Below are 27154 nucleotides of genomic sequence, written 5' to 3' on the forward strand. Positions count from 1 at the left end.
TCAAATTTAGGCATATTGCATATGCATGTCAAGTCAGGTCCAGATCCATCATTTTTTGGTTTCATAGTGCACTCTGGCTGTAGGTGAACTACATAAATCCCTCCAAAGATCTCCAGCATTTCTTGTTGGTCATGCGGGTTCTGTGTTAATTCCAGGTCCATTGTGGGTGGAATTCAAAGTGCTCTTAGATTGCAGGTGAACTATACATCCCAGTACCTACAACTCCTATTAATAATGGTGAATTCTCCCCAACCTCTCTAGTGTGTTCAGTTGCTGATCAATTCCTCTGTTGGCTGTGTGCCATAGAGAAGAATAGGAAAGGGTTAAGGGAGAGGCAGTGGGCGGGGTTATGCAAATCCTACACCAATGGAGAGAGTAAGAAACACTGGGATGTCTGTGGTGGAGGAAAAACAGAAAATCTAGGATGAAATTATCCCTGTATGAAAGCCTTCACTTGAATGGTGGGCAGTATGGTGTTTGTGGAGGACATTGGCAAGGCTCTTGGACATGTTTAAGGTGCTCTCTATAACCTGCAATGTCATTGAAGGGAGGGCCATTGGTGTCTCTGAGTGCTGGGAATTATAGCTGTTTGTGGAGGTGGGACCCTGTTTGTATAAGTGGACACCCCAGCCACATAAACATACATTTTCACTACTATTTTGTGTATAGATGTGTATGGATAAGAATATTTTTTTCCCTTTTTGTTTCATAGATGTATAAATACAGGGGGTCAGAACCCCCAGGTGCCATCTCAATCCCTAAAGGGGGAGGGAAGGGGAATCTCATCCTTTCCAACGTGCATGTTGGTTTGTTATGGTAAACACGTAAACCGGAAGAGGAGTATTTATATAACTTGCTTCCAGTATTTTGTAAAAACAGACAGAGAGAGCGGTCGGTGCTGGAATTCTTGCACCCCGCTGGCTTCCTGCTGCTTTCCATCTTCCATCACAGAGGGGATCTGGGGCCATAAACAGACGGAGGCGCTTTGAGGCATTGTATAGAAGGACTTATACAATATATTCAACGTGGGCTGTGCGTGGTGAACTTTGTGGGGTCCAGATCCTTGCTTGCCTCTCACTGGGCTCCCCCTCCCTCCAGCCAACTCTTGGCGAGGTCATTCCAATGAGAAGGAAGGAGGCCAGAAGGCAAGGTCGACCTCTCTCTCTCTCTCTTTCTTTATCTCTCTGTGTTTCAAGCCTTGTCTTTCTCGCTAGAGAAGGCTCCGAAGGAGTCTGTGGGGCTGATTTGAACCCGCCTTCGCCAGCGTCGAGAAAAAAAAGGAAGGGAGGAAAAAAAGACTTGCTGTGGGCAGCAAAGAAGATGCACGCAAGCGCATCCCAAATGCGCTCGGCTGGGTTTATTGGGCGGCTGAGAGCGATGCCACCTCCGGAGAGAACGGCGTGATTTGGGAAGTGTCTGGAGAGAAGGAGGAAGGAGGCGAGAGAGACACACACAGAGAGAGAAAAGGGAAGCGGCAAGGAGGAGGATTCAGCACCTTGGAGAGCGACGTGTCTCACACACAGACGGAGACAGAAGAGAAGCGGCAAATAGGAGGATTCAGCACCTTGGAGAGCGGCGTCTCTCTCATACAGAGAGACGGGGACAGAAGGGAAGCGGGGAGGATTCAGTACCTTGGAGAGCGGCGTCTGGTTTCGCCAAGCAAAGAGAAGACCCAAAGTGCTTCCTTGTTCCCCAGAGAAGCCAAGCTGGGTCTGGAAGCCACGGAGCTCAAGTGAAGAAGAAGGAGGGACGAAATTTTGCCGCCTCTGAAGAGGAAGGAGTCGTATCCCCCCCACCCCCCAAATCCTTCCTCCGGCGAAGGCGTCGCTTGCCTCCCTGACCTGGTGTCAGGAACGATGACCGAGCGAGGATGTGCACCAGCAGCCAGATCATCGGGAGCCTCCTGGTGCTCTCCGTGCTGGAGATAGGGCTGGGGGTCTCCAGCGTGGCCGTGGGCGCCGTCAGTTTCAGCCTGGTGCTGGCCAACGCCGAGCGGGCCACGCAGCTGGGAGACTCTTCTCCGGTATGGAGCGGGGTGTGTGTACGTTAAGCCATTTCACTCTCTCTCTCTCTCTCTCTCAATCGCTCTCTTGACGATAAAGCGCTGTTTGACGGTGACCGCCTGTGTGTAGCCCAGGCATAGGCAAACTTGGGCCCTGCAGATGTTTTGGACTTCAACTCCCACAATTCCTAACAGCCTACCGGCTGTTAGGAATTGTGGGAGTCGAAGTCCAAAACACCTGCAGGGCCCAAGTTTGCCCATGCCTGGTGTAGCCCCTTCCTTGGCTTCGTCCCCCTTGGGTCACTCTCTCCTGCAAGATTGCATGCTTCCTGCTTTGCTGGTCTGCATGATCCAGTGGTGCTAGACCCCTCCCTCGCCACCCCTGGAGAAACCACAGGGCCAGAGGACCTGAACTTTGTGTTGTCCAAGGCTTTCATGACCAGAACCACTGGGTTGCTGTGAGTTTTCCAAAAGAAGCATTTTCTCCAGACGTTTCGCCTGCATTTCTGTTGGAAGCTAGGCAAGTGGGGTTTATATATCTGTGGAATGTTCAAAGTGGGAGAAAGAACTCTTGTCTGAGACAGGTGTGAGTGTTGCAGTTGATTAGCATTGAACAAGCATGTGGACAATTTCAACAGAAAGGAGGAAACCATGAAAATGAACACAATCTGGCTCTCAGTGTTTAAAAAAAACCCTCTAAAATCAGGACAGTAAATAAAGAACAACACTCAGAAGACAGGGGGAATTCCAGACAAGAAACAATCTGGGCCAGTTAACACATTCCAATGAAGGATTCCCCCAAGCAGGAAGCAGCCAGGCTTTGAAGCTGCAAGGCTATTCAATGCTAATCAAGCTGGCAAATTGCAAGATTCACACTTTCCTCAAACAGATAGGGGTTATTTCTCCCATCCTAAACATTACACAGATATATAAATCCCACTTGCCTAGTTTCCAACAGACCTCACAACCTTTGAGCATGACTGCCACAGATGCAGATGAAATGTCAGGAGAAAGTGCTTCTGGAACATGGCCATACATCCCGGAAAACTCACAGCAACCCAGATCTGAACTTTATCTGAACTCCCAGAGGTGAAAATGATCCTCTCCCTCCCTTTCTTTGAGGATTTATCCCTCTGAGTATTGGGCCCTGAATTTAGCAATAGTCAGTTCTCTTGGAAGGTGGAGGAATGTGGGTTTCCAACTCAGTCCAAACCAGATTGTGGTCCAAAGGGTTAGCTTTAAACCATTTCAAAGACAGGTTTCAAATGTTGGAGGGTATTGGACCTAGGAAAGAGTAGCTTGGAGCTCTTGAAGCATGACATCATTTTTTGTTGAGAAGGACTCAGCATCAAGGCAGGGGGACATTTTTGATCCAACTTCTTAGGATGCTGGATGTGTTTTATTAGAGGCTCACAATTCATATTTGCTCACTTTGTGGGCTGGCATATCTCAGCCCATTTGGATCAATTATTTTCACTGTGGAGTTGGACCCACACTCCACAGTTTCGAGATCAAGACAGAGGGAGATTTTTAGATCCCATCATACCCTGAATGATTGCTGTGTTTGTCTATAATATCAGTATGCAAAGGGATACCTCTGAGACTAATAAGTCTGTAGCAAAACTTTCATGCCAATTCACCTGATGAAGTAGACCCAGTCTTCAAAAGTTTGTGCTACAAAAAAAATCTTTCTTTGTCTGAAACATGACACAAATTCCCTTTGTATATATTTAAATCAAGTATAATTATTTCTTTATTGAAGGTGACTGTCTACTGTGTGTGGATGGAATACATAAATGTTACAAGCAGTGTGCGTTGAGCAAAGTTAGGCATTCTAGTCCAAAGCACCTTCTTTGGGACAAAGTCATCTTAATGGAACTTCTTTCCATGGAAAAAGTGTGGAAAGATAAAGCTAACCATGTTTAATTCTTACTCAATGAAAATTTAACAGCACCCTTACATCTCATTGAATGGGATAGGAATTAATTATGCTTAACATTGTGTCCAGTTTGATTAAAATGATAATATTAATTAATATACCAGTTTGATATATAAGTCTTCAGATCACTTATTTGGGACATCCAGATGAACTTGCAATTATAATGAGTGGGATAAGCTGTTGGCTGTATTCCAATTTGCATCTACCATATATAACATATTTTCTTTGCTAGCTTTTAATTATATATTTTAAAATTACACTAATTTTAATTTTAAATGAAAGAAAATCAAAATTGTCCTGTCCTAGGACTCATAATCTGAACAGAAGGAACACTTCATAACAGCTGAAAGAGAAGTACATTCATCGATCAAACATGATGCTTTTCGACAGCTGGGATGGAATGGAAAGAAATTATAAAATGTTTCTGCATGCATAATTTCCTCATGTTTTAGACTGAATAGCACAAGAATCTTTCTTTATCTTGATTCAATGTCTACTTGGCATAATTGCCATATATTTAATCTTACTCATGAACATGGAAAACAACAGTGCACAGATTAATGTTGCTTAAGCAAAAGAAGCTTCCATAGAAGGAGGCAAAAATCATACTGGAACTCTCTTAGGTGCCCCAAGGATTTGTGGAACAGGGGCCTGTGTGAACAGCATGACTTCTGTCAAAGGATTTTGGATAGATAGCAGAGAAAGGTGTGGGTAAAAGTCTTGATTTTTTGTGTAGTATCAGTAGACAGGATCTTTTAATACTGTTCAGTTGGTTTTGCAGCCCTTATTAGCTCTCGTGTTGTTATGTCAAAGTAAGATTCTTGCTCTTTGATTTAACCCCAAGTCTCCCTAATGGTATTTTATGTACCTGCCCTTATAAGGGCCAAATTGTGTCTATTGTATATGGGCAATCTGAACTAGATGATTAAAGACAATGGATTTATGACATTTTATTAATGTTCACTGCAAAGGGCCTTTATAAAGTCACCTTGAATAGTACTTCCAAGCAGATTCTGTACAGTTAACAAAATTAAAAATAACAAGATTGACAGATGGCATGCACATGATAGGGATTTGAAAACCTGAGCACTAACTGACTCCTCAGCAAAATGTGACTTGCACCATATTGTGGAAGGAAGTCTCGTGGTTCAAACCCAAGGCAGAGTGAGGCATGTTTAAGCTTCCTGAAACCAATGGTCCTAAATGAGCCTAACTCTGCATTGGATTTAGGCTTATGGGAATCACCTCTAGAATATTTGGTTTCAAACTTATTTTGGTTTCTTTTTATGATTTAAAACATTTCTAGATAATTTTTCACTTTTAAAAGTTTCAAGGTGGGACTTTTATAAAGCTATAAAATACAAACAGGTCAGGTAGCAAAACTATAAAACTGTTAAAACAGTGGAATGTTTCAGGAAAATAGCTGAAATTACTAGCACTCAGGACAACAATCTGCTAGTAACATATGCAACAATATCCTGATAGCAACATACATAAGTCCAAAATATATCTACATTAGGGGTGGGCAATTTTTTCATTAGTCCCTGTAAGTGGGATCAAATTTGTTAACTTTATACTTATCAGGCAATATCTGACACATGGGCATGCCAAATACTTAAAAATCAAAACTTACCCAGTACTTTTTTTGTTTTGTTTAAATTTTGAAAATCTCGGAAGCCTCTCAAAGGCAGTTTCATTTTCAGCACAAGGAAGAAAAGAAAAGCCAAAAAGGCTGCCTTTCTTCTTTTAATCAATGATCTCTTGCTATTAGGAGAGGGAAAGGAGCCTCCGGTGGCCTAGGGGATAAAAGCCTTGTGACTTGAAGGTTGGGTTGCTGACCTGAAGGCTACCAGGTTCGAATCCCACCCGGGGAGAGCACAGATGAGCTCCCTCTATCAGCTCCAGCTCCATGCGGGGACATGAGAGAAGCCTCCCACAAGGATGGTAAAACAAAAAAACATCCAGGCGTCCCCTGGGCAACATCCTTGCAGACGGCCAATTCTCTCCAGAAGCAACTCCGGTTGCTCCTGACATGAAAAAAAAGGAGAGGGAAAATAAAGAGCAGAGTTCACTGGGAAAGAGACTGAGAAAGCACAGAACTCTGGGAAATGTAATTTGGGAAGGCGAGGAGCCCTATGCCAGAGAATTCAAAAGGCCCTACATTTCCCACAGCCAGACACATTACCAACTGAGACCTCCAGAAGTCCCTGACAGATTTTGAAAAGTGATAGCTTTGTTCTGTGCCTAGCTATGGAGACATAGACTTCTCCAGTTTTTCTTGCTCTCCACCAGTCACTGAATGATTATGGTGGGAAGTGTTGTCAAAGTGAAGTAATGTGTAGAAGGACCCATAGGGTTCTCCTATTTGCAGAAGTTCAATGGTGATAGAGGATCTTGGCCTCAGTTAACAAACAGGAAAATGTTGAAGCAAACAGATAAGTTTTCAGTCAGGAATAGGAATATCCTCAATTGGTCACTCAACAACTGCTAAACTGTCATTGTCTCCCCTCAAAGAATTCTAGAGACTGTAGATCTGTGCAACTGGATTAAGTTTCTGTAGTCCTGACTCTCCTACTAGGCAGAGTGACACAACCACCTTAAATGATACATAATGTGAGGAGCCATGGCAGTTTCGTAGCTGTTTTTCATGGGTCTTTTAGTTTGTTTGAAGCATAGAGCTAGGTGTGTGACACATAGCTTGTTTTGCACCCCCTTAATTTATCTTGCTGTCCTCTGGTATCTCAGGAGACCTTTCTAGTCCAGTTGGCATGTAATGGGGTGTGCATTTTTTGCCTCAGGTTGAATTGCAGAGATAATGTAGCAGTACAGTTCTCACTGCTACTCAAGAAAAGGAAATGTGAGTTTCCTCATAGTTAAAAGTCCCTAATCATTGGCTTTTGGGAGAGCCATAAGCAGTAGCACTTCCATGCAATAATGATCCAGGCCATCATCCACCATGTTCCTAGTGAACAATGCACAGAGACTATTGTGATTATAGATTTGCTCTTAATTCCCTTACATATTTTCAGGCTAACAGCCCAGTCTAAATTATATATAGTCACTGAAGAAGCACTAGATAGTCCAATGAGATTTATGCAGGAATAAGTGGAATTAGGGTATATTAGGCTGGAAAACCAATTGCTTTGGTATCATCTCTAGTGATTTCAAAAACCATAGTTAGCATGAATCAGAAAAGGGGAAAGATGAATTACTTTGAACTTCTGAAGAGTAGAACCATTAGCAAAAAACCAGATTTATATGCACGCTTCCTAAAAATAACATAACACAGAAATGTAATTAACACCCTTTGACCCACTTCTCTCTTCAAATAGCTGCAACTACATAGAAGCCCGGTTTCACACATAAGCAGCTGAAGGCAAGGTTACTATGGAAACCTTAACTCTAAATATCCCATTTTGCTTGGACTGAAATCACATACATCTCTATTACACATTTCGAGTCACTAATACACCCAATTAGGCTGCCAAATGAAATATTTTCTTATTAATTTATATCTAGGTAGGTACCTTTGCCCTCCATTTCTTTTTTAAGGCAAAGTGCTCTAAGTAACTAATACTATCTACCCTGTAATATAACGCAGCCACCAACAAAATATACTAAACGTATAAAGTAAAGAAAAACTATTTAGCATAATATGTGATCACAGCAATACAATGGTTAAAAGATTGCTGCAGCTCAGTTCACATAAATCCAAAATAATCAAAAGGTGTATCAGAAGCCAAATGGAATCAATTTGTTTTTACACATATTGGTAAAAGGTGAGTATTACTGTGAACAGAATAGGAGTGGGTTGTTAAGTGAATGGTATGAGTGCGAGTGAGTGAGCCAGGGTGAATGTGATGCCCTTCTGCAAAAAACCTGGACAAAATTGATCCTCCAAGGTTTCCATATAGTTGAGTTCCTTCAGGATTTATCCTTCAGAGGTTTATCAAAGGAACACTCATAATATTAAGAAAGTTACTGTACCTGGGACAGAACATGTTGCCAAGCCCTCCTAAGTGTGCAATAAGATTTTATCATTCCTCCAGGCTTGGTCAGATTTATTTATTTGTTTACACTCAGGTTTGTAACATTTTATTTGTTATTTTGTCATTGTTTTCATGGTAGTCAATTCTGATCTGTTGCAGTTGTTGGTGGTTATTTTTAATGTAATGCATTCTATATATAGCTTTATGGTTTTGCTAAAAGAAAACCTATAAGTAGGCAAAATTAATTAATGGCCTGACTGTCAATATTGTCATGCCCCCTTTCCAATGTTAAAAACAAGTCAAGAGTACTAGATGGTGTCAGGCAGAGTTGCTTAGGAAAGAAAGGTGTTCTGTAACATTGGAGTACCTCAAACTTGTTTCTGTACTTACAGTGGCCGTTGTCTGCCTTCAAGTCATTTCCAACTTATCACCACCCAAATGTTAACCTATTATGTTTTATTTTGTGGCAAGATTTATTTAGCGGGCGTTTGCCATTGTCCTCCTCTAAAGCTGGGAGAATGTGATGTAGCCAAGCTCATCCATTGGGTTTTCACGGTCATATGGGGATTTAAACCCTGGTGTCCCCAAGTTCCAATCTAACATTCAAAATACTATACCACACTGGCTCTCAGGTTCCTATATTACCATGTTTGTATGTATGGATCTTCAAGCCAACTGTTGACTTGTGATGATGCCATGAATTTCATAGGATTTTCTTTGGCAAGGGTTACACAGAAGTTGTTTTCCCCATCCCTTCCTCTAAAATAGTGGTTCTTAACCTTCCAAATGCTACGACTCCTTAATACAGTTTCCCATGTTGTAGTGACCCCCAACCATAAAATTATTTTTGTTGCTACTTCATAACTGTCATTTTGCTATGGTTATGAATTATAATGTAAATATCTGATATGCAGGATGTATTTTAATTCACTGGACCAAATTTGGCATGAAAACATGATACAACCAAATTTGAATACTCGTGGGGTTGGGGGAGGGGATAATTTCATCATTTGGGAGTTGTAATTGCTGGGATTTATAGTTCATCTACAATAAAAGAGCATCCAGAACTTCACTAATGATGGAATTGAACCAAATTTTAAGCAGAGGCTGGATGGCCATCTGTCGGGGGTGCTTTGAATGCGATTTTCTGCTTCTTGGCAGGGGGTTGGACTGGATGGCCCATGAGGTCACTTCTAACTCTACTATTCTATGATTCTATGATTCATGATCAACAGGAAATGCTGGAAGGGTTTGGTGGTCATTGACCTTGAGCTTGGGAGTTGTCGTTTGCCTACACCTAGAGAGCTCTGTGGACTTAAACAATGATGGATTTGGACCAAACGTGGCACAAATATTCAATATGCTCAAATATTAACACTGGTGGAGTTTGGGGAAAATAGACTTTGACATTTGGGAGCTGTTGCTGGGATTTATAGTTCACTTACAATCAAAGAGCCCCTTGAACCACGCCAATGATCAAATTGGGCCAAACTTCCCACACAGAACCCCCATGACCAACAGAAAATACTGGTCTTTGGCGACCCTTCTGAACCCGCCTCGCGACCCCCCCCCCCCCCCGGGGTCCCGACTCTCAGTTTGAGAAACGCTGGTCTAAAATATAGCCTGCAACACCTGGTGATCTCCACCCAAGTACTAATCAGAGCTGACCCTGCTTAGCTTTGAAGGTCAGAAGAGATTTGCTATTTTTAGGATATTTAGGTTTAAAATAGCATTTGTTTCTTTCAGTGCCATACAGAATTAATATTGACAGTAATAGTATAGCATAACCATAGTATAGACTAACTACAATATAAAGTAATTTAATTCCTTGTGTTATTTTTGTTCATGCAAAAGCCATATCCAAGATAAAAGCCATTTGAGACAACTTCCATGTAACACAATGAGACTTATTTCTGAGTATGGCTTGTTAATGCAGAATTGCAATTCATTTAGGTTTCTCAGAGTATGCTGCTTATACTCATTACAAATGCAAATGCATAGGAATTTTTCAGGTCTAGACTAGAGAGCTTAATGTATTGGAGAAGAGCGAATGAGATAACAGGGTCCATATTAAAAAGCTGGGGAGAGAGATAGCTTTTCTTCTTCTACAGTCTAAATTCTGGTGGTTCCCACTGTATTTGTGCAAAGATAAAACATTGAAACATGAGTCTTACCATACAGGATCTGAGATCAATCAGTTTTAATGTATTTAATTTAAGGTATATGAACAGCTTTTTCCTCTTATTTTTATACAGATGTAAATATGTGGAGTTTGGATGAGATAAGAAAAGGTCAATGAATTCAGTTGTTGAATTCTGCGTGCTTTCATACTTGTGTTGCTTTTCATAGTCATACAGCTTTAATTGTAATTAGTCCCTTGAGGTGAATAGCAATATTTTTTTTGAAATCCACCACTCAGAAGAAATGAGCTGGTTCTCCATAGAAACAGCACAACCAATCGGAAGAGTATGCCGAGCTCACAGGCAGACACTGTTCAGAAGATGAACGGCATACATACAAATACACACACAGACACTATAGAGACTCACACACAGACAGAGAGGGAAAGAGAGAGGGAGAAATGAAAAATGATCTTTTAAAATACATGCCTGAATTCGGTACATGGCACTCGCAGTTCACGTATATTACGTTGCTAGTTTTAAGATTTTAAAGTTGATCTCTCTGTAGTATAATTTCAGAAATAAGTGGCATGAAAGTTAAAGGCTGTCTTCCATACAGACAGCCTAATTTCAAAATCCTACAGGAGATTTGTGTTTGTGATCATTCAGTGCCGTTTAGTAGTCATTTTATATTTTCTATATACGTAGTTGCCTTTCAAGATGAGGATGGATCACTATTTCCAATATGATCATTTTCATGCAATGTAGCTATTAATCTAATGGTTATGGTGGCGATAGATGATGGAAGTAGTGTGCTGTTAAATGACATAAGATGACATAAAATCAAAGAATTATAAAGTCAGAAGAGACCACAATGGACATCCAGTCCAATGCCCTACAATGCAGGAACACAATCAAAGCACTCCCAAGAGATGGCCACACAGCCTCTGCTTAAAAGCCTCCAGAGAAGGAGACTCCATCACTTTCTGAGTCAGCATATTCCACTGTCAAATAGTTCTTACCATCAGGAAGTTCTTGCAAAAGTTTAGGTGGAATCTCTTTTCATGCAATTTGAACCCATTGCTTCATGTCCTAGTCTTTAGAGCAGTAGAAAACAAGCTGACCCCCTCCTCAATGTGACATCCTTTCAAATATTTAAACATGGCTAGCATGCCTTTTTTTTCCCTTCAAGCTAAACATACCCAGTTCCCTAAGCTGTTCCTCACAGGACTTGGCTTCCAAACCTTTGATCATTTTGATCTCCTTTTTCTGGACACATTCCAGGTTGTCAATATATTTCCTGAATTGTAGTGCTTTGAACTGGACACAGTATTCCACGTTATTTATTTATCATGTCAGAAGCAAACTGAGAATACAGTTATAACATATAAAAAACCACAAAGTTAAAAACTTGGCATTATGCTAATTTTTTTCAAAGGAGTATTACACGTGAGAACTGATCAAAGCAGCATAGAATGGGACAATGACTTAATCTAGACGCTATAGTCCTATTGATTCAGCCCTGAATTGCATTGGCTTTTAAAATAACAACAACAACAACAACAAAAACAATAATACACAATAAGAGGATTTAAAGATTGAACTGCAAAGACACTGGCACAAGTCAGTAAAGGTGGTCCCAGTGGTGATTGGCACACTGGGTGCAGTGCCAAAAGACCTTGGCTAGCACTTAAAAACAATTAGCACTAACAAAATCTCCATCTGTCAGCTGCAAAAGGCCAACCTACTCAGATCTTCATGCATTATTTGCCGATACATCACATAGTCCTAGACGCTTAGGAAGTGTCCAACGTGTGATTCAATACAAAAGCCAGCATAGTGATCTTGTTTGCTGTGTACTAATCTTGTTGTGTATCTAATAATGATAATAATAATAATAATAATAATAATAAGAAGAAGAAGAAGAAGAAGAAGAAGAAGATGATGATGATGATGATGTTATTTCGTACCCACTTCTCCCCGTGGCTTGAGGCAGGTTACAGAATAACATTGTAAAAATACCACAAATACATTTTAGTGATTGCATTACATGGTTGACTCATTTTCATCTTACAATCTGCTGAGGTTCCTAGATCCGTATCACATGTACTCTTTTCAAACCAGGTGTCATCTATCGTATAGCTGTGCATTTCATTCTCATTGCCTCAGTAGAGAACCATACATTTCTCCCTGTTGAAATTCATTTTGTTCATTCTGGCCCATGTCTCTAATCTGTTAAGGTCATTTTGGATTCTGATCCTTCCTCTGGGACGTTAGCTATCCCACCCAATTTGGCGTCATTTGCAATTCCATTATCTAAGTCATTGATATAATAATATAATGACATACAATATAAGATGAATGTGTCTTATTGCAAAATATATTTATATGCCAGCATGGTGAAGTGCTTTGGGGCTATAGAAACTATGATTATGGAAACGAGAATTCGATTCCCCGTCTATCCATGGAAACCCACTGGAGGGACCTTGGGAAAGTCACAAATAAACCAATATAGGTTTGTTTTAGGATCACCATAAGTTGCAGAGTGTGCAAATGGGTGGAAATGAGCAGAGAGAATGAGACAGGAAAATATGGTTTGGAATGTGTCGGAATGAATAAAGATGAAAGAGGGAGCTAGGAGTAGAAATCTTAAAAAATACCATTTAGAAAAAGATGGCTGAGAGGCACTGTATTAAGAGTTAAAAGGAAAACATCTAAGTGTTCTGGATTCAAGAATGAAGGGCCAGATACTTGATATGTTAAATACCATCAGTTAGCATATAGATTTCAAGTCAAATATTGTTGATCTTGGAATCTAAGTAGGGTCAACCTTGGTTACTATTTGGATGGAAGACTACCAATGAATAACAGGTGCTGTGGGCTATATCTCAGAGAAATGAACTAACAAAACCATCTTTGAGGATTTACCTAAGGAAACTTCATGAAATTCATTGGGTTGCCATAGGCTGACAAGCAAGTTGAAGGCACATATACACAGAGAGAATATTGTTGCACTAGTAGTATTTATCTACTGGAGAAAGTGGTGGGGAATCAGATATATTTTTGCTGTTGTTGTTGTCATCATTGTCATCATCATCATCATCATCATCATCATCATCATCATCATTATCATCACAACTAGCTTCTTCTCTCCGAAAGGAGGTTCAAATTGGTTAACACTACAAAATGGTAAACAAATAGTAAAGTAACATTTTTTTCTTTTGCACCATCCCTTCATAAACCACATCCACTGTTTTGTCAGTATTGTTGGGAACATGTAGATTCATAGACATTATACCACAACACATGTGTTGATACTGAATTATAATACTGAAGTTAAGGACTGGATCTCTATAAAGATCCTAGTAGCAACATAAAATTAGAAGAGAATGAGAAAGCATTTGTTCAAGGTAGCCGACTGAAATCTAGAAGCCAATTCTGAAAAAAAAGGTGAATGACACATGATCTACCCCATCTGGAAGGCACCAGATTGTAGAAGACCACTCTTTATATTTAGAGATACCTTTCTTCATGTCCTCTAAATCAGGACAGAAACTTTGTATTCAAAAGGCACTCTGGACCTAGCTCCTAAAATGGGTCTGACTCGCATGAACATTTGCTTCTTCCTTTGTAGTCCAATTCATTTCCTTCCCTTGGCTCCCAGTTCAGCATGCTGCATGCTTATTTATGTATGCACTTATTGCCAATCTATTTTATGTAATTCATTCAAATTATAACCCCCCCCCCCTTCTGAAGCATCTGCATTACTCAGAGCACCTAATGGCAGCTAAAACAGCACAATCCATAATAATGGTATAAAAGTCAAACAGCAGAAGACGAGCTCAACAGGATCCACTATATAAAATCACATCCTATCCAGCATACCAAAAGCTTGGCAGAACATTCTCACCCACTGAAAATGGAAAGCACAAAGAATAGTCACAAACATACATCATAGGGCAAGAATTTGACCATAAATAACCCCAAATCCCTTTTTGTGACCTTGAGATATGCTGTCTTGGCCAACATATGTCCTTGCTTGCTTGTTCCTTTCCTTCTTTGCAAAGAATACCTTAAACTGACCTCCAAATGCTATGAAAACATTGCTTGCCTTTTAATCTTCTCCCTGATCATCCCCTGTTTAACAGGAAAACTTGGTCATATCCCTGGGAGTGCAAGAGTGCATCTGCACTGTAGAATTGATGCAGTTTGTGACTACTTTACCTGCCATGGCTAAAAGCTATGAGATCCTGGTTTTTGTAGTTTGGTAGACAAGGCTAAAGACCTTGTTACATCACAAGAGGTCAGACCGAGGTTTCAGGTTCTGGCCCTAAAATCTCAGAACCTTCCATAGTCTTAACCTCACAACCCTGCAGCATCAAAGTTTGGAAATCTAGGCAGAATGGGGACTGGTGAGCCAGACAGAGATATCTTAGAGGTGCTACCTGGCTCGTGGGTTGGAGATTTCTCATTACAGCTTTATTTAATTGCAAGGACAAAAGCATGCTGTAATTTTTTAATTTTTTAATTATTGCCACATTAGCATTAATATCACTCCTACAGAAAATCCTAATGACTCATTGCTAACGTGAATAAAAAGAATGGACTAATTTCACTTTGAACTACTTGCCGCCTGGTTGACTCACTTGCAGTCTGCCTGTGATACAAATATGGTAGATGAATCAAATCCCATTGAAATCTACTGTTAGGCATTTTTCCATGACATGATCCCATGTGATTAGCCTAACAGTTGCATTTATGTCATTCACCCTCAGGGCTATTCCATGAATTGCCTCATGGAAAAGCAGCTTGGACATGCCTGAGGCAGTTCTATCTTTGAGTTTCTTTAGTTGCAAGTGTGATGTAATTCCTATTGATTTCAGGAGGACTTAGAAACAACTTCCTCTAGAATGAAGCCATAATATTTAAGTGGAGTATTATGTGGGTTAATGGAGTTAGAACATCTACACCAGGTGTGTCTTTAACATCTATGACTTGTATCCTGATGTTTGATCCCAGTAAGTTTGTGTGAGATTCCAGTCTCGGAACACGATTCTATAAAGTTGCTCAAAGGTGATTCCAGTTCTGAATTTATGTTCATAAAATTTCAGTATATTCTATTTGAGACTTTTTTTAACCTTTTATTTATGGGTTTTTGAGATACATAAAAAAGGAAAGAAAAGAGAGGAAAGAAAACACACAACAACAACAACGATAAAACAATTATAAACTACACAAATATACATATCATACTCCCTCGACACCCTAATTTCCCTTCCAGAACTTTTGCATGACAATATATTTTTCCTTTAATTTAAAGTTCCTTTCTGCGGCACCCCTGGGTACGTTTGAGTCCCAGGGTAATTTCTTACCATGTTTTATTTTTATTTCATAATTTCTTTGTTCATATACTCCTTCAGTTTAGACCAATTTGTTTCTTGTCTTGGAGCATTGTCCTGTTTTAAAATTTGAGTCAATAAATCCATATTTTTAATATCCAAAAGTCTCAGAAGCCAGTTTTCTCTCGAGGGAATCTCTTGTGTCTTCCACAGTTTTGCCAGATATATCCTAGCTGCCGTCACCATGTATGTAAAAAGTTTTTCCGTGTTGTGATCCATCTGGAAGTCTGTCATTCCTAATAGGAAATATTCCGGTTTTGTTTCAAATTTCTTTTGAATTATTTTTTCAATTTCTTTATGGATTATCTGCCAGAAATTTTTAACCTTCCTGCATCTCCACCACATAGGCATAAAGTCACCTATATGCTTCCCACATTTCCAGCATTTCCCATCACCTTTACTTTTGCTAAATTTTGTGAGTTTTTCCGGGGTGAGGTACCACCTGTAGAAGATCTTATACCAATTCTCTTTTAGTTCTACCGCATACGTAAATTTAAGATTCTTCCTCCAAATCTTTTACCACTCTGACATGTTTATCGTATGGCCTACCTCCCTTGCCCATTTTGTCATCACTTCTTTAACTTGGACTTTTTCTGTATCCCAGACCAATAGTTGCTGATATAGTATTTTTATTACTTATAGACAATTGTTGAAGGCAGGATATCAAGGAATTAGTCTTAAAAATATGAAAAAATAAAACAATTAGAACCAACAATGACATGGTTAAACTATTGGCAAATAAAAGAAAGTTTTAAAGAAGACCAAAAGATTGGATTTGAAAACAAAGATACATGCTGGGACAGAATATTAAAATCAGACAAGAAAGTATTCTATTTGAGACTTTGATCTATTAATGGATTCATTGGGAAGTTAAATATCATTACTTTTTTTTTGCTTCTGTTCAGATTTCCCTGATAGTCTCTAGATGTTTTGGAAAGAACTATAACTCCTATAATCAATTGTCCATTATGGCTAGAGATAGAAAGTATCGTACCACACATGTGGAAACAGCCAAGTTAGAAAAGACTGCTCTCTGTGAAAAACTAGAGAGGAAGGTCAGTAGGCAAGAGAAAGAGACCTGGAATATGTATGCATTATGCACCTGGCACATGGTGTTTAGCATGAGATAAGTGATTAATGAAAACTGTTGTATACATATGAGAAATACCACTCATACCCATTCTTGATTTCATTTATAGTCTCAACAGCTTGCACAATTTCTGTGTTTAATTATCTCTTCCCTCTTGAACAGAGCTTGGAGGATGCAACTAAATTAGTTTGCCTGTTTTATTGGGACTTGACAAATTAAACTTAGAAGAACTAAGAAATGCCATCCTTTGTTAGCATCAGAAAACATAAGACGCATATCTGTTTGAAACTCATTCTGTTGAATGGCTTAAACTCTTGAATCATATCAAGAATTTGCATATTTATGCCAGGGGTGAATAACCCTGGGCTCTCCAGATGTCACAGGACTGCAAATCTCATTAATGCTTACTATTAATTGTGGTGGAAATTCATGATAGTGGTCTGCCATGTGTTCCATTGGCCAATTGTGCTTTATATAAGTATTTTGCTTACAAGCCACAATGTCAAATACATTTGCACAAAAGCCGATCTTACCACCTTCCTGTCCACTTCCCCTCAGTCCCTTTACATAGGAAAATGGTGTATGAATGTGTTCTTAACTGAGAAACTTTCATGATTGTGATGTCAAAATTATCCCTTATCATGTACTATATATACTCATGTATACGTTTAGAAATTTTAATCAAAAATCAACGACCAAAACCTGGGCTGATTTATCCATGTGTCAATGTATGTACTGTACCTTACCTCTTATAAAGAAAGGTACCACATCTGAGTGGTGGAAGGCAAGACCTTGGTCTGTCCCAGCAGAACCCAAAAGAAGCACTATCCAGTATACTTTCTCCATTATGGTGCCAATTCTGACCTATTTTGAGCAGTTGCATGGGGAAATTGCAGCAGTTGTGGCTAGAGGCAACTGGTAACCTAAAGCAGTGCTGGCACTTTCTGTGGAATGACCATCAACTTATACATAAATCATATCAAAATTCATTTGGCCTCAAATTATACTTGACCTCAATTTATACATGAGGTAGACTTATCTACAAGTGTATGGAGTAGATAAGAGAAGCACTACATTGCCTGCCATTAATACATACTTTTATCTTATGTCCCAATGCTCCATTACAGAGTTATCTACCACATTACACTCATCAGGGTTGCTGTAATTGAGAGGTTGTTCGTATTCGAGGACTATGGCCATTGTCCATGCATGCAGTGGAGCCTACTGGTTTTGATAATTGGAGTGGTGAATCTGTTCTGAGGTTTAGTCTGATGTATAAGATGCCATCTAACAGTGCAGCTACATTGTACAATGAATGCAGCTTGAAACCGAGTTAACTGCAGTGACTCAATTCAATAGCTTTGGGCTGTGACAGTTGATGTGGTGTCAAACTGCATTAATTCTACAGTCAAATGCACTTTGAGAATCTGAGTTATTTGGAGATAAGGTTCAGCTTTAAAGTTTTGACTAAAATCCATAGTCAATTAACCATTGACACTGATATCATGACACTCTGAATAAAGTGAAAGTATGCAATATTGATCAAGATAAATAACCTCATCTGATACAGTTTTATGATTAAGGTAGACAAACACAACAAACTGCAATGCACTGGTCTTAATTTTTCAGTAATGATTGTTTATGAGGAAGACCAGTGACAGTATTGTAGTTTATTGAAAAATTGTACCATTCGGATTGAAGATGATGAATTTTGCCAGTTTGAAATAATATTTTTTAATTTGAATCTGAATCTCCTTCAGTAAACAGGCTATCTAATGATAAACTGAGATGAGGGGGTAAGGTAAATTTGGATTTGTTTGACTTATCTTGTCAAAAATGAGACCATACCTGCAATGCAATGTATGTATACTTACTTGCAGTGGGTTATTTCATGGTTCTTATATCCAGGGAAATGTATCAAAAATTGCAGTTTTCATGTTGAAAACTTTTCAGTTTTAGCTTTAGTTTTTTTAATGGAGTGCTTTGGCTTTTGAAAATGTTCCCCTATAGTTGATGTTTGGCATTTTATTCATTTTATTGCAATTATTATGTTTATACTCATGGTTATTATTGCCACTGGGTGCCTTTTCCAAATCTGAATTTAGAAGGAAAAATAGCAAGAACATAAAAAGATTGTGACATGTTGTGCGCATGAAAAATATTTAACAGTAATAAAACATTTGTTAATAAAATTCTAATTCTTGCTTCTGGTCAAGGGTAAATATGACCTGATTAAAGAACAAGATGAAATTGCAACTTGGAAATGAGATTAGAAATACATTTTCATGTATTTATAGCTACACAGATATTTGGCTGAGCTGATTCTTCAAATATTAATTATGTAATTCAAACACAGGCGCAAGTGTAACAATAACTATTCTATGACTTGCTTACACTACTTACATCACAGCAGGATTTAAACTACTGTTATAGACCATCAACTACGTTCTTCTCATTACAGTTTCTGCTTTGTGGAGCATGTGGAATACTGTGTGCCAAAAAGAAATCAGGACTTATTGTAAGTTGTTGCATGATTTAATCATACATACCAATAGATGAATTTTAAGCTACTAGATCATCATTTTCTATCTACAAAAGTGAGGAAGCATCTTTGGAAAAGATAGGCAAGAACAAAAATTACTAGGAAAATAATACAGCTGCAGTGACCCCATACAAACTGGTAGGGAAAGAAAATAAATATATTATGGTTTGTGAGATTCAGAAAATGCTAGAACCAGACTAGTGCTTCATATCTAATTCTGATGGAGCCATCGATTTGGGCCAGAATGAAAATCATTGTTGAGAGAAAATGAATTTACAGGAAGCAAGCATTCCCAAGTGAGTCAATAAAATTCTTATGCTACATCATCAGGTCCTACATAGATTAGCTGAAATATAAAGCAACATAGACGAATGAGGGAAAAAACAATTATATATTAATGGAGGAAAAAGCAAACCAGAAACAAGGAGGAGAATTCTCCTTCCCCATCTAAGCCCTATTTTTTATTATTATTATTATTATTATTATTATTATTATTATTATTATTATTATTATTATTATTGATAATAATAATTGTATTTCTTGCCTGTTTTCCTTCACGGCTTGAGGCAGGTTACAGTATTACTAAAATATAAACACATAATCATTTCAAAAACTCCATAAAATTCATATATTAAAACATATTTCCACAAGGCAAGAATTAGGCATAGTGTTAAAATTCATCATTAAACTGTTTGGGTAGGCCTGAGAAGTGAAGATACAAGGTCTTCACTTGTGTCTTAAATTGAGGCAGCTGTCGGAGCAATACAGTTCCACAGTCATGGAGCAGCAGATGAAAAGGTCCTCTGGGTGGTGGCTACCATTAGAGTTTTGGCTATTTTGCAGTAATCATTCTGCAAGTCTTCACAGATAGGTCCACAAGGAGTAGGTCCTTTAATAAGAAATGTGTTAGTTATTTCAGTGATTATTATGACCAATGTTTAAAGGATCACATTCAAGATGTTTTGGCAAGTCTCACTCTGAACTTTATGTTAGCAAGTTCAGTGAGGACTGACAAGGAATAAAAACATGAAAAATTGCAGTGGGTGGAAGAGAAAGAAACATATAGTTATAACCTTCCCCCATCCTTGCTCCTACTCTGCTCGTTCTTTTCCTCCAACTATGAAAGTTGTGAGTGAAAGATGTATCCCAAATGGTTGCCTGTAATCTCGGAAGCTAAGTAGGATCAACTTTCATTAGTTACTTGGAGGGAGAGCTCCAGTAAATACATGGTGCTATAGGCTATATTTCAGAGGAAGGAAGTGGCCAAACTACTTGAATATTCCTTGTCTAAGAAAACCGTGTGAAATTCATGGGGTCACCATAAGTGAATTGGTGACCTGAAGGTGAACACACACACATACACGTTTTCTAGTTGACTGTTCTAGTGTTAGCATAACTAGAGGAAATTGGTTGGAAGACAGGCAATCCTATCTAACATTTGTCCAAGACTTAATAGATCATTCAACTGTACAGTTCCCGAAGTGTGAGGTATGTTAGACTGAAAGTTCCATCATATCAATATCATGAGCCTGTAGCCAAAATTTCAAAAAATACAAATTATAAATGCTGGAAATGTGAGAAGAATGGTGGAACTGTGAGAAAGTCAGAACATTTTGGAAAAAAATACACGAATCAATTCAGAAAATTCTAAAGTACAAAATACCCTTAAATCCGGAACACTTCCTGCTTGGAATGACTAATTTTGAATGGTCATTAAACACAGATAAACTTTTTATATACCTTACTAGTGCGGCAAGAATTGTTTATGCTAAATCATGGAGGACGAATTATATTCCGGAAAAAGAAGAATGGATAGGCAAAGTAGTAGATATTATGAATATGGATAAATTGACAGGGATACTCTCAAGATCTCAAGGAAGGGTTATAAAGGAGACAGACTGGTCCCCCTTCATCGAATGGCTAAAAATCAATAAAGTAAAATGGACAAGATTGAAACAGGAGAAGACTAAATAATTAAAATGGACAATGTAAATAGACTATCACCACTCCGAGATATAAAAATTTAGAAGATTAAGGAATAAACAGAAGAAGAAAGAAAGGAAAAGGGACCCCCCCTTTTCTTTATGTACACAACAAAGAACAATGGAAGATCTTACTACCCCTCTGTATTTTTTATTATTATTTTATTTTATATATATACACTTCCTCTCTCTCTCTCTCTCTCTCTCTCTCTCTCTCTCTCTCTCTCTCTCTCTCTCTCTCTCTCTCTCTCTTTTTCTTTTTTTTCTTCTCTTAAAGAAGTTTCTATATTTCCCACTTTTCTGTTTATTTAGACTGTTCCCCCACTTTTTATGTAAAAGAAATCTATCTTTATTTTAATAAAAATTATTTTTTAAAAATCATGAGCCTGTGAAAAACTTGCACTTTTGTTGTATGTGAAGCTGCTCTCAAAGAAACAATCTCTTTGAGTACATGAGAATTCAGAAAGAATAAGGGATCAATGGAGAAGACTATACCATAGCCCAGACTGCACAGGTTAGTTGTATAGGTTTGTGTATGGGGAAAAAGTGCAGGTGTTGGTTAAAGTTCTTAGACTGTTCATAAGATTTTCATTGACATGCTAAATATAGATGGGATACAAAGCTACATTTGCTATTTATTTGAATGAGTTTGCATTGCAATTGACTTCTGCACCAGATAATGTTTTTTTTTAATCTTGCCTCTTATCAGATGATACTTTTCTCGGCCTGCTGTATCTGTGGACTGATTGGAGGAATATTAAATTTTCAGTTCCTTCGAGCACTGACAAAGAAAACCTCTTATCTCTACCCATTACATCTGACCTCCATGTCCCTTGCATGCATTGGAATTGGTGGTTGCACTCTTTCTTCATGGCTCACTTGCCGGCTAGCCAGCTACGAGCAAAGAAGAATGTTTTCGGAAAGAGAGCATTCATTGCATCATTCCCACGAAATGGCTGAGAAAGTAAGTTGAGTATATGTCATGATTTGTTGTGTTTCTTCCAGAATCACTCTGTCTTCAGAAAATATTCATTTTCCAGTAGGGGAGAATTCAATTTTCAGCTGTATAAGTCACTAGGAAATGATTTGATGTAAACTTCATTCTATCATAGCAGGTTATTTTTAGAAACTCTACCCTTTGCAGTGCACCCGTTTCAAGCAAATGCATCCATTGTCTACATTGCTCCATCGTATAATTTCTCGAAATGCTTTGGCACTAAATTGAGCACTAACTAAATAATTGAATAGCTGCTTAATCAATAAGTCTGTGCACCTCATTGCATGAAAAGATTCAATTATTTCCTGTTCCTTGTTAAGTACTTTGTAAAACAGGGACATCATCTTTTACATTGCAGAATGCTATGTAAGAGATTAAGCTACATAATCGTCAGCTCCATGTAATGAACTGATTGTTGGATTGTATCACTTCGGCCAGCAGCAAAGAGCAATGAGTCCACTTTGGTTTTTAGCCAACCCCATTGTCAGATATATTAGTTTATAATGTGCAAGGTGTCCTTCTCAAATGAAAACTTTCAATAATTTGGCCTTTCCCCTGACTCTGATGTGGTACGATCCACCAACAGAGACTTAGTTCTTTGTCTTTAAGCATTGAGTGAAGAATCTACATTTGTACAGCAAGTGCTGTTTTGTATATTTGACACTGATGTACAGTATTCTATGTGTGTTATATGTGTGCTTTATTTATAATTATTATATTTACATTAGAGATTGAGGGGTATTGAAATAACCGACCTGCCCAGCTGCCCGGTGGTTCCCCCGACACCAGAGTTACCTCCAAGGTATGCTGTATTCTAGGGAGCAACAATATTTTTGTTCATTGTAGGACATTTCTATGAGAAATTCACAAGACATCTTGTTGGATGGTTTGGGATCACTACCCAATGTCAATAATTATGAGTAGATAAAATCTACACTGTATGGTGTTACAGTTGAAAGTATATCCTTCACGTAAGATATCAAACTTTGTTATCGGCATCCAAATAATCCATGTTAGAATAACTCAACATCCATCTTTTCTTATACAGTAGAGTCTCACTTATCCAACACTCGCTTATCCAACATTTTGGATTATCCAACGCTTTTTTGTAGTCAATGTTTTCAATACATCGTGATATTTTGGTGACAAGTTCGTAAATACAGTAATTTCTACATAGCATTACTGTGTATTGAACTACTTTTTCTGTCAAATTTGTGGTATAACAAATTCAACACTTCAACAGTTTTGGTGCTTAATTTGTAAAAGCATAACCTAATTTGATGTTTAATAGGCTTTTCCTTAATCCCTCCTTATTATCCAACATATTTGCTTATCCAACATTCTGTTGGCCTATTTATGTTGGATAAGTGAGACTCTACTGTACTTACTTTCTTGCTTCAGATTCACAATATTCCCAAACTCAGATATGAGTACAGAGTCATAATCTGTTGAAGGACAGGATGTCAGTATCAATAATAATAATAATAATAATTATCACATAGTCCTAGACACTTGGGAAATAATAATAATAATAATAATAATAATAATAATAATAATAATAATAATAATAATAATAATATTGCCTGCCTCTCCCTGCAGTGTGAGGCAGGATAAAACAAAATTAAAACAAAAGATGACACACTCTTCAAAGACACACAACAAAATAGAGTCTAAATACAAGTTAAAATCTGCTGATAAAATGCAGCTTAAAATTCACAACTTAAAATTGAATGGATAGGCCTACCAGAAGAGATGGGTTTTCAATTGTATCTTAAACTCCAGTGTTATTCAAATAAATTTATCTCAGTTGTTAATATGAAAGAATTGAGAAATGACTCATTGACTCCCTCACCGAAAGTTTAGAAATCACTGCTAAAGTTTAGATTGTACCTCATATGCCAATATGGCCTTAAAATGCTTAATTCATCCAGTCCCATAACTCCCTTTTGATATGTGTTATGAGGAGCTTGCTTAATCTTTTGTCATAAGAACAGAAAAAGGAACAATTCTGGACCAGACCATCTAGTCCAGTATTCTATGGCTAACCATTTGGCTACAGCCAGCCTGCCAGGACAGAAATGCATTAGTGGTATCCTGCTTCAGTTATCTCATTTCAAGTTTTTTCTTGATTATAAAATGAAAAGCTGTACCTGAAACATAGAGTATGGGGAAATGCCTACATGAATAACCAGGAAACGTCTTCTCTTCATGGATCATTTTTAGCATGTCTTTCTTCACAGTTCAAAGCAAGAACACTATTCTCAGAAGTGACCCAAAAGGGAGCCTTAGGGCGATAAACTGAAATTCCCTTGTGCCTAGTCTTAGCAATGGAAATTAATTCAAGGAGAAAGCATTGTTCCTTTTACAACAGCCTCACTTTATTAGTCATGGATATACTCTCCATTTTATTTGCTCAAGTAAATAAGCTCTGTGATTTCATTTAACAACTATGGACACTTAAGCTGAGATAGTAATTTAAGTATCTCTTGAGCTTTTGATTTAATTTACTGGATGATACTGTCTTTCATTAACAACATCCATTGGCTGTTCAATGGCTAATGGGATGTGAGTTTACTCATCTCTCTGTTTCCCAGCAGACAGGTGTCTACATCACCACACCCCCCCTTCAACCGACATTATTTGGCACCCTTTCTGGAAATCCCAGCAGAGACCAAGGTATAAGTGATTGTGGTGGACATTCAACTGCCATCTTTTCATAAATAAAACGTGTGCCATATCTATCTTAGGCTGTGTCTCTACAGGCCAAATAAAGCAGACGTTCCTTTCAATTGCTGTGGAAAGTCCACATGGTGAATGGCTAGATTTGCCACAGAAGCATTGCATCCAACTCTTAATCTGGCACAGGGCAAAACAGGATTTACTCCAGAGCTTCCCAGAAAATCCAGAGTGATCCTGTATTTTGTTGTGGCTGGTTGGAACAGGCTGGACCTGCTCAATCCAATGCCCACATGCCCATTGCTTCCGCTGAGATCAGCAAAAGCAATGTCACCAGCAAGCCTCTATGCAAGAGCTACGTGAGAGCCAGTAACACAATGAGGGAACTGTGAGGGAACAGATGACATAGAGGTGGTGATGGCAGCCCTAATACATCCTTAGATTGGCCAGCCATCTGTATGGCAAACGGACTGCAGGGTTACTGCAGGATTGAATTGGGACAGCCCTAGAGCAGTTTACCCTGGACTGTATGAGTACCTTAGGCCACCATAATAGCAGGAACGTGTTTACAGCAGGGTAGGAAAACATTGGCTTTTGAGATGTTTTGAACTACAACTCCCAGAACTCTTCTCATTGGTCATGGTAACTGAGCTTTCTGGGGGTTTATGTCATAAATGTACCCCATCATGATGCAATCCTGTTTAGTTCTTCTTCTGACATCCAACATGTTTTAATTCCCCACATCAGTGGTTCTCATCCTCTGGGTCTCCAGATGTTTTGGCTTTCAACTCCCAGAAATCCTAACAGCTGGTAATCTGGCTGGGATTTCTGGGAGTTGTAGGCCAAAATACCGGGGGACCCACAGGTTGAGAACAACTACCCTAGATTGTCTCTATTATCCACTATATAGAAACATCAATGGGGGGAGAAAGGAAAGGGGTGCCACTACTATAATGAATGATGCATGATGCAGCAGGGGAAAAGATCTCAACTGAAAATGAGGGACCAAGGAATCATTAGACTCAAAGCTAGGCATTTAATAGAAGGGCGGAAACAATAATCCATGAGAAGCCCAGGATCCCAAAGGGTTTCCATGAAGAAAAAATGGAAATAAAAGCTCCAAGAAAAGGTAGCCATTTGACACAGGTTCATAGGGGAAAGACCTAAAGACAAAAAATCTTATAGGAATGGCTTACAAAGTACAGCTATGACATTTAGTTTCATAATACGTTGTAGGGCTATAAAGGATGACTTTGTTTTAATAATTGGCCTATATGCTGGAATGGCTAAGGTCTGTGTTGCTGGACCAGCTTCTGCTGCTTTTGTGCATAACATACTTTTGTTTATGTGGGTCATGAATGTCTGTCTCCTAAACTCTTGTGCAGTCACATCTCATTGCATCACATCATCTTATGGGTGTATATGCAGATTTTCCTTTAAAGATCAGGCGAGTTAAGCCATCCAATGCCCACGGCCTGAGAAGTTCCAAGGCTTTCCACCTCAGATGACTGAGCCCCATACACTAATGTGTAGCATCTCAAACATGGGCCAATGATTTTGAAGGAAAACCATTAATTAAGAGGAAAACTAATATGGACCAGATGTGAACTACAGATGTTATATTGCTTAAGTCTATAGCAGATACGTGTAAAGCTGAAAATAATCACGTTTTAATTGTATCAATTGTATTTTGATTCTTACAGGAAATGACAGACAACATGTGTAATGGAGGACCACATCTAATTTATAATGGAAGAGCATACTGAAATATTTACAGATGCTTAAGGAACAAATGTTTTCAGGGTTTTCTTTATGGGGAAATGATAGGTGCCGATAACTTGGACTGAAGGCACTGAAAATATTATGGCTTTTATTTGCAATAATTTCATAACTAAAAAAGCGAGCAGCACAGTTGCATCTTTTTTCAGAGATTTGCTTTGATTTTCCTTCCTGTTATTTGAAGATATTTTACTGTATATTTTGAAAAGACACGGTAATGATCATGTCTCTAATATCTCCTTCTTCTTTTTTGTCTGAATTTTTTTCCTGCTAATATTTGAAACTGACTTTTTAGACTGCTGAAATTCTACTTCAGAGGACTTTTTGAAATTAAAAACAAAGCAGAACACAACAACCCACAGACATGAAAGTATAAAACAAAGGATTTTGCAATGGTAGTAATGGAAATTAGACTTGAAAGGTTTGCCTTTCCTATATGCAGTCTAATGAATGAATTATGAGCATGCTGAAACAACAACAATGTCTTTGTTTTGAAAGACAGAATGCTTTAGAGGATGCCATAAGTCAAAACCTGAACAATGCCTTGCTGTAAAGAAACTGTAAATATTTCCAATTTGTGAAGTATATTTCATAATTTGTTCATAAAAAGATGTCAAATAAAAGAAATCTAAAATGTAA

General features: G+C 38.4%; 1 protein-coding gene across 8 annotated transcripts; it reads left to right on the forward strand.

Annotated features, from left to right (window-relative positions):
- The first annotated feature begins 866 nt into the window (after positions 1-866).
- Positions 867-27154, forward strand: tmem196 (transmembrane protein 196). Of its 8 annotated transcripts, none has more exons than XM_062983689.1 (6): positions 868-2035; positions 19001-19057; positions 21773-22027; positions 22789-22862; positions 24655-24736; positions 26440-27154. In XM_062983689.1, the coding sequence occupies exons 1-6, from the start codon at positions 1871-1873 to the stop codon at positions 26500-26502; spliced, it is 696 nt and encodes a 231-aa protein (XP_062839759.1). In that variant the 5' UTR covers positions 868-1870; the 3' UTR covers positions 26503-27154. The 8 variants fall into 8 exon arrangements, with proteins under 8 accessions (XP_062839761.1, XP_062839763.1, XP_062839759.1 ...); XM_062983687.1 differs by having other exon boundaries at positions 869-2041; XM_062983688.1 differs by having other exon boundaries at positions 870-2041; positions 24658-24736.

Source organism: Anolis carolinensis, chromosome 6 (assembly GCF_035594765.1).
Source record: "Anolis carolinensis isolate JA03-04 chromosome 6, rAnoCar3.1.pri, whole genome shotgun sequence".
NCBI classification, from domain to species: domain Eukaryota; kingdom Metazoa; phylum Chordata; class Lepidosauria; order Squamata; family Dactyloidae; genus Anolis; species Anolis carolinensis.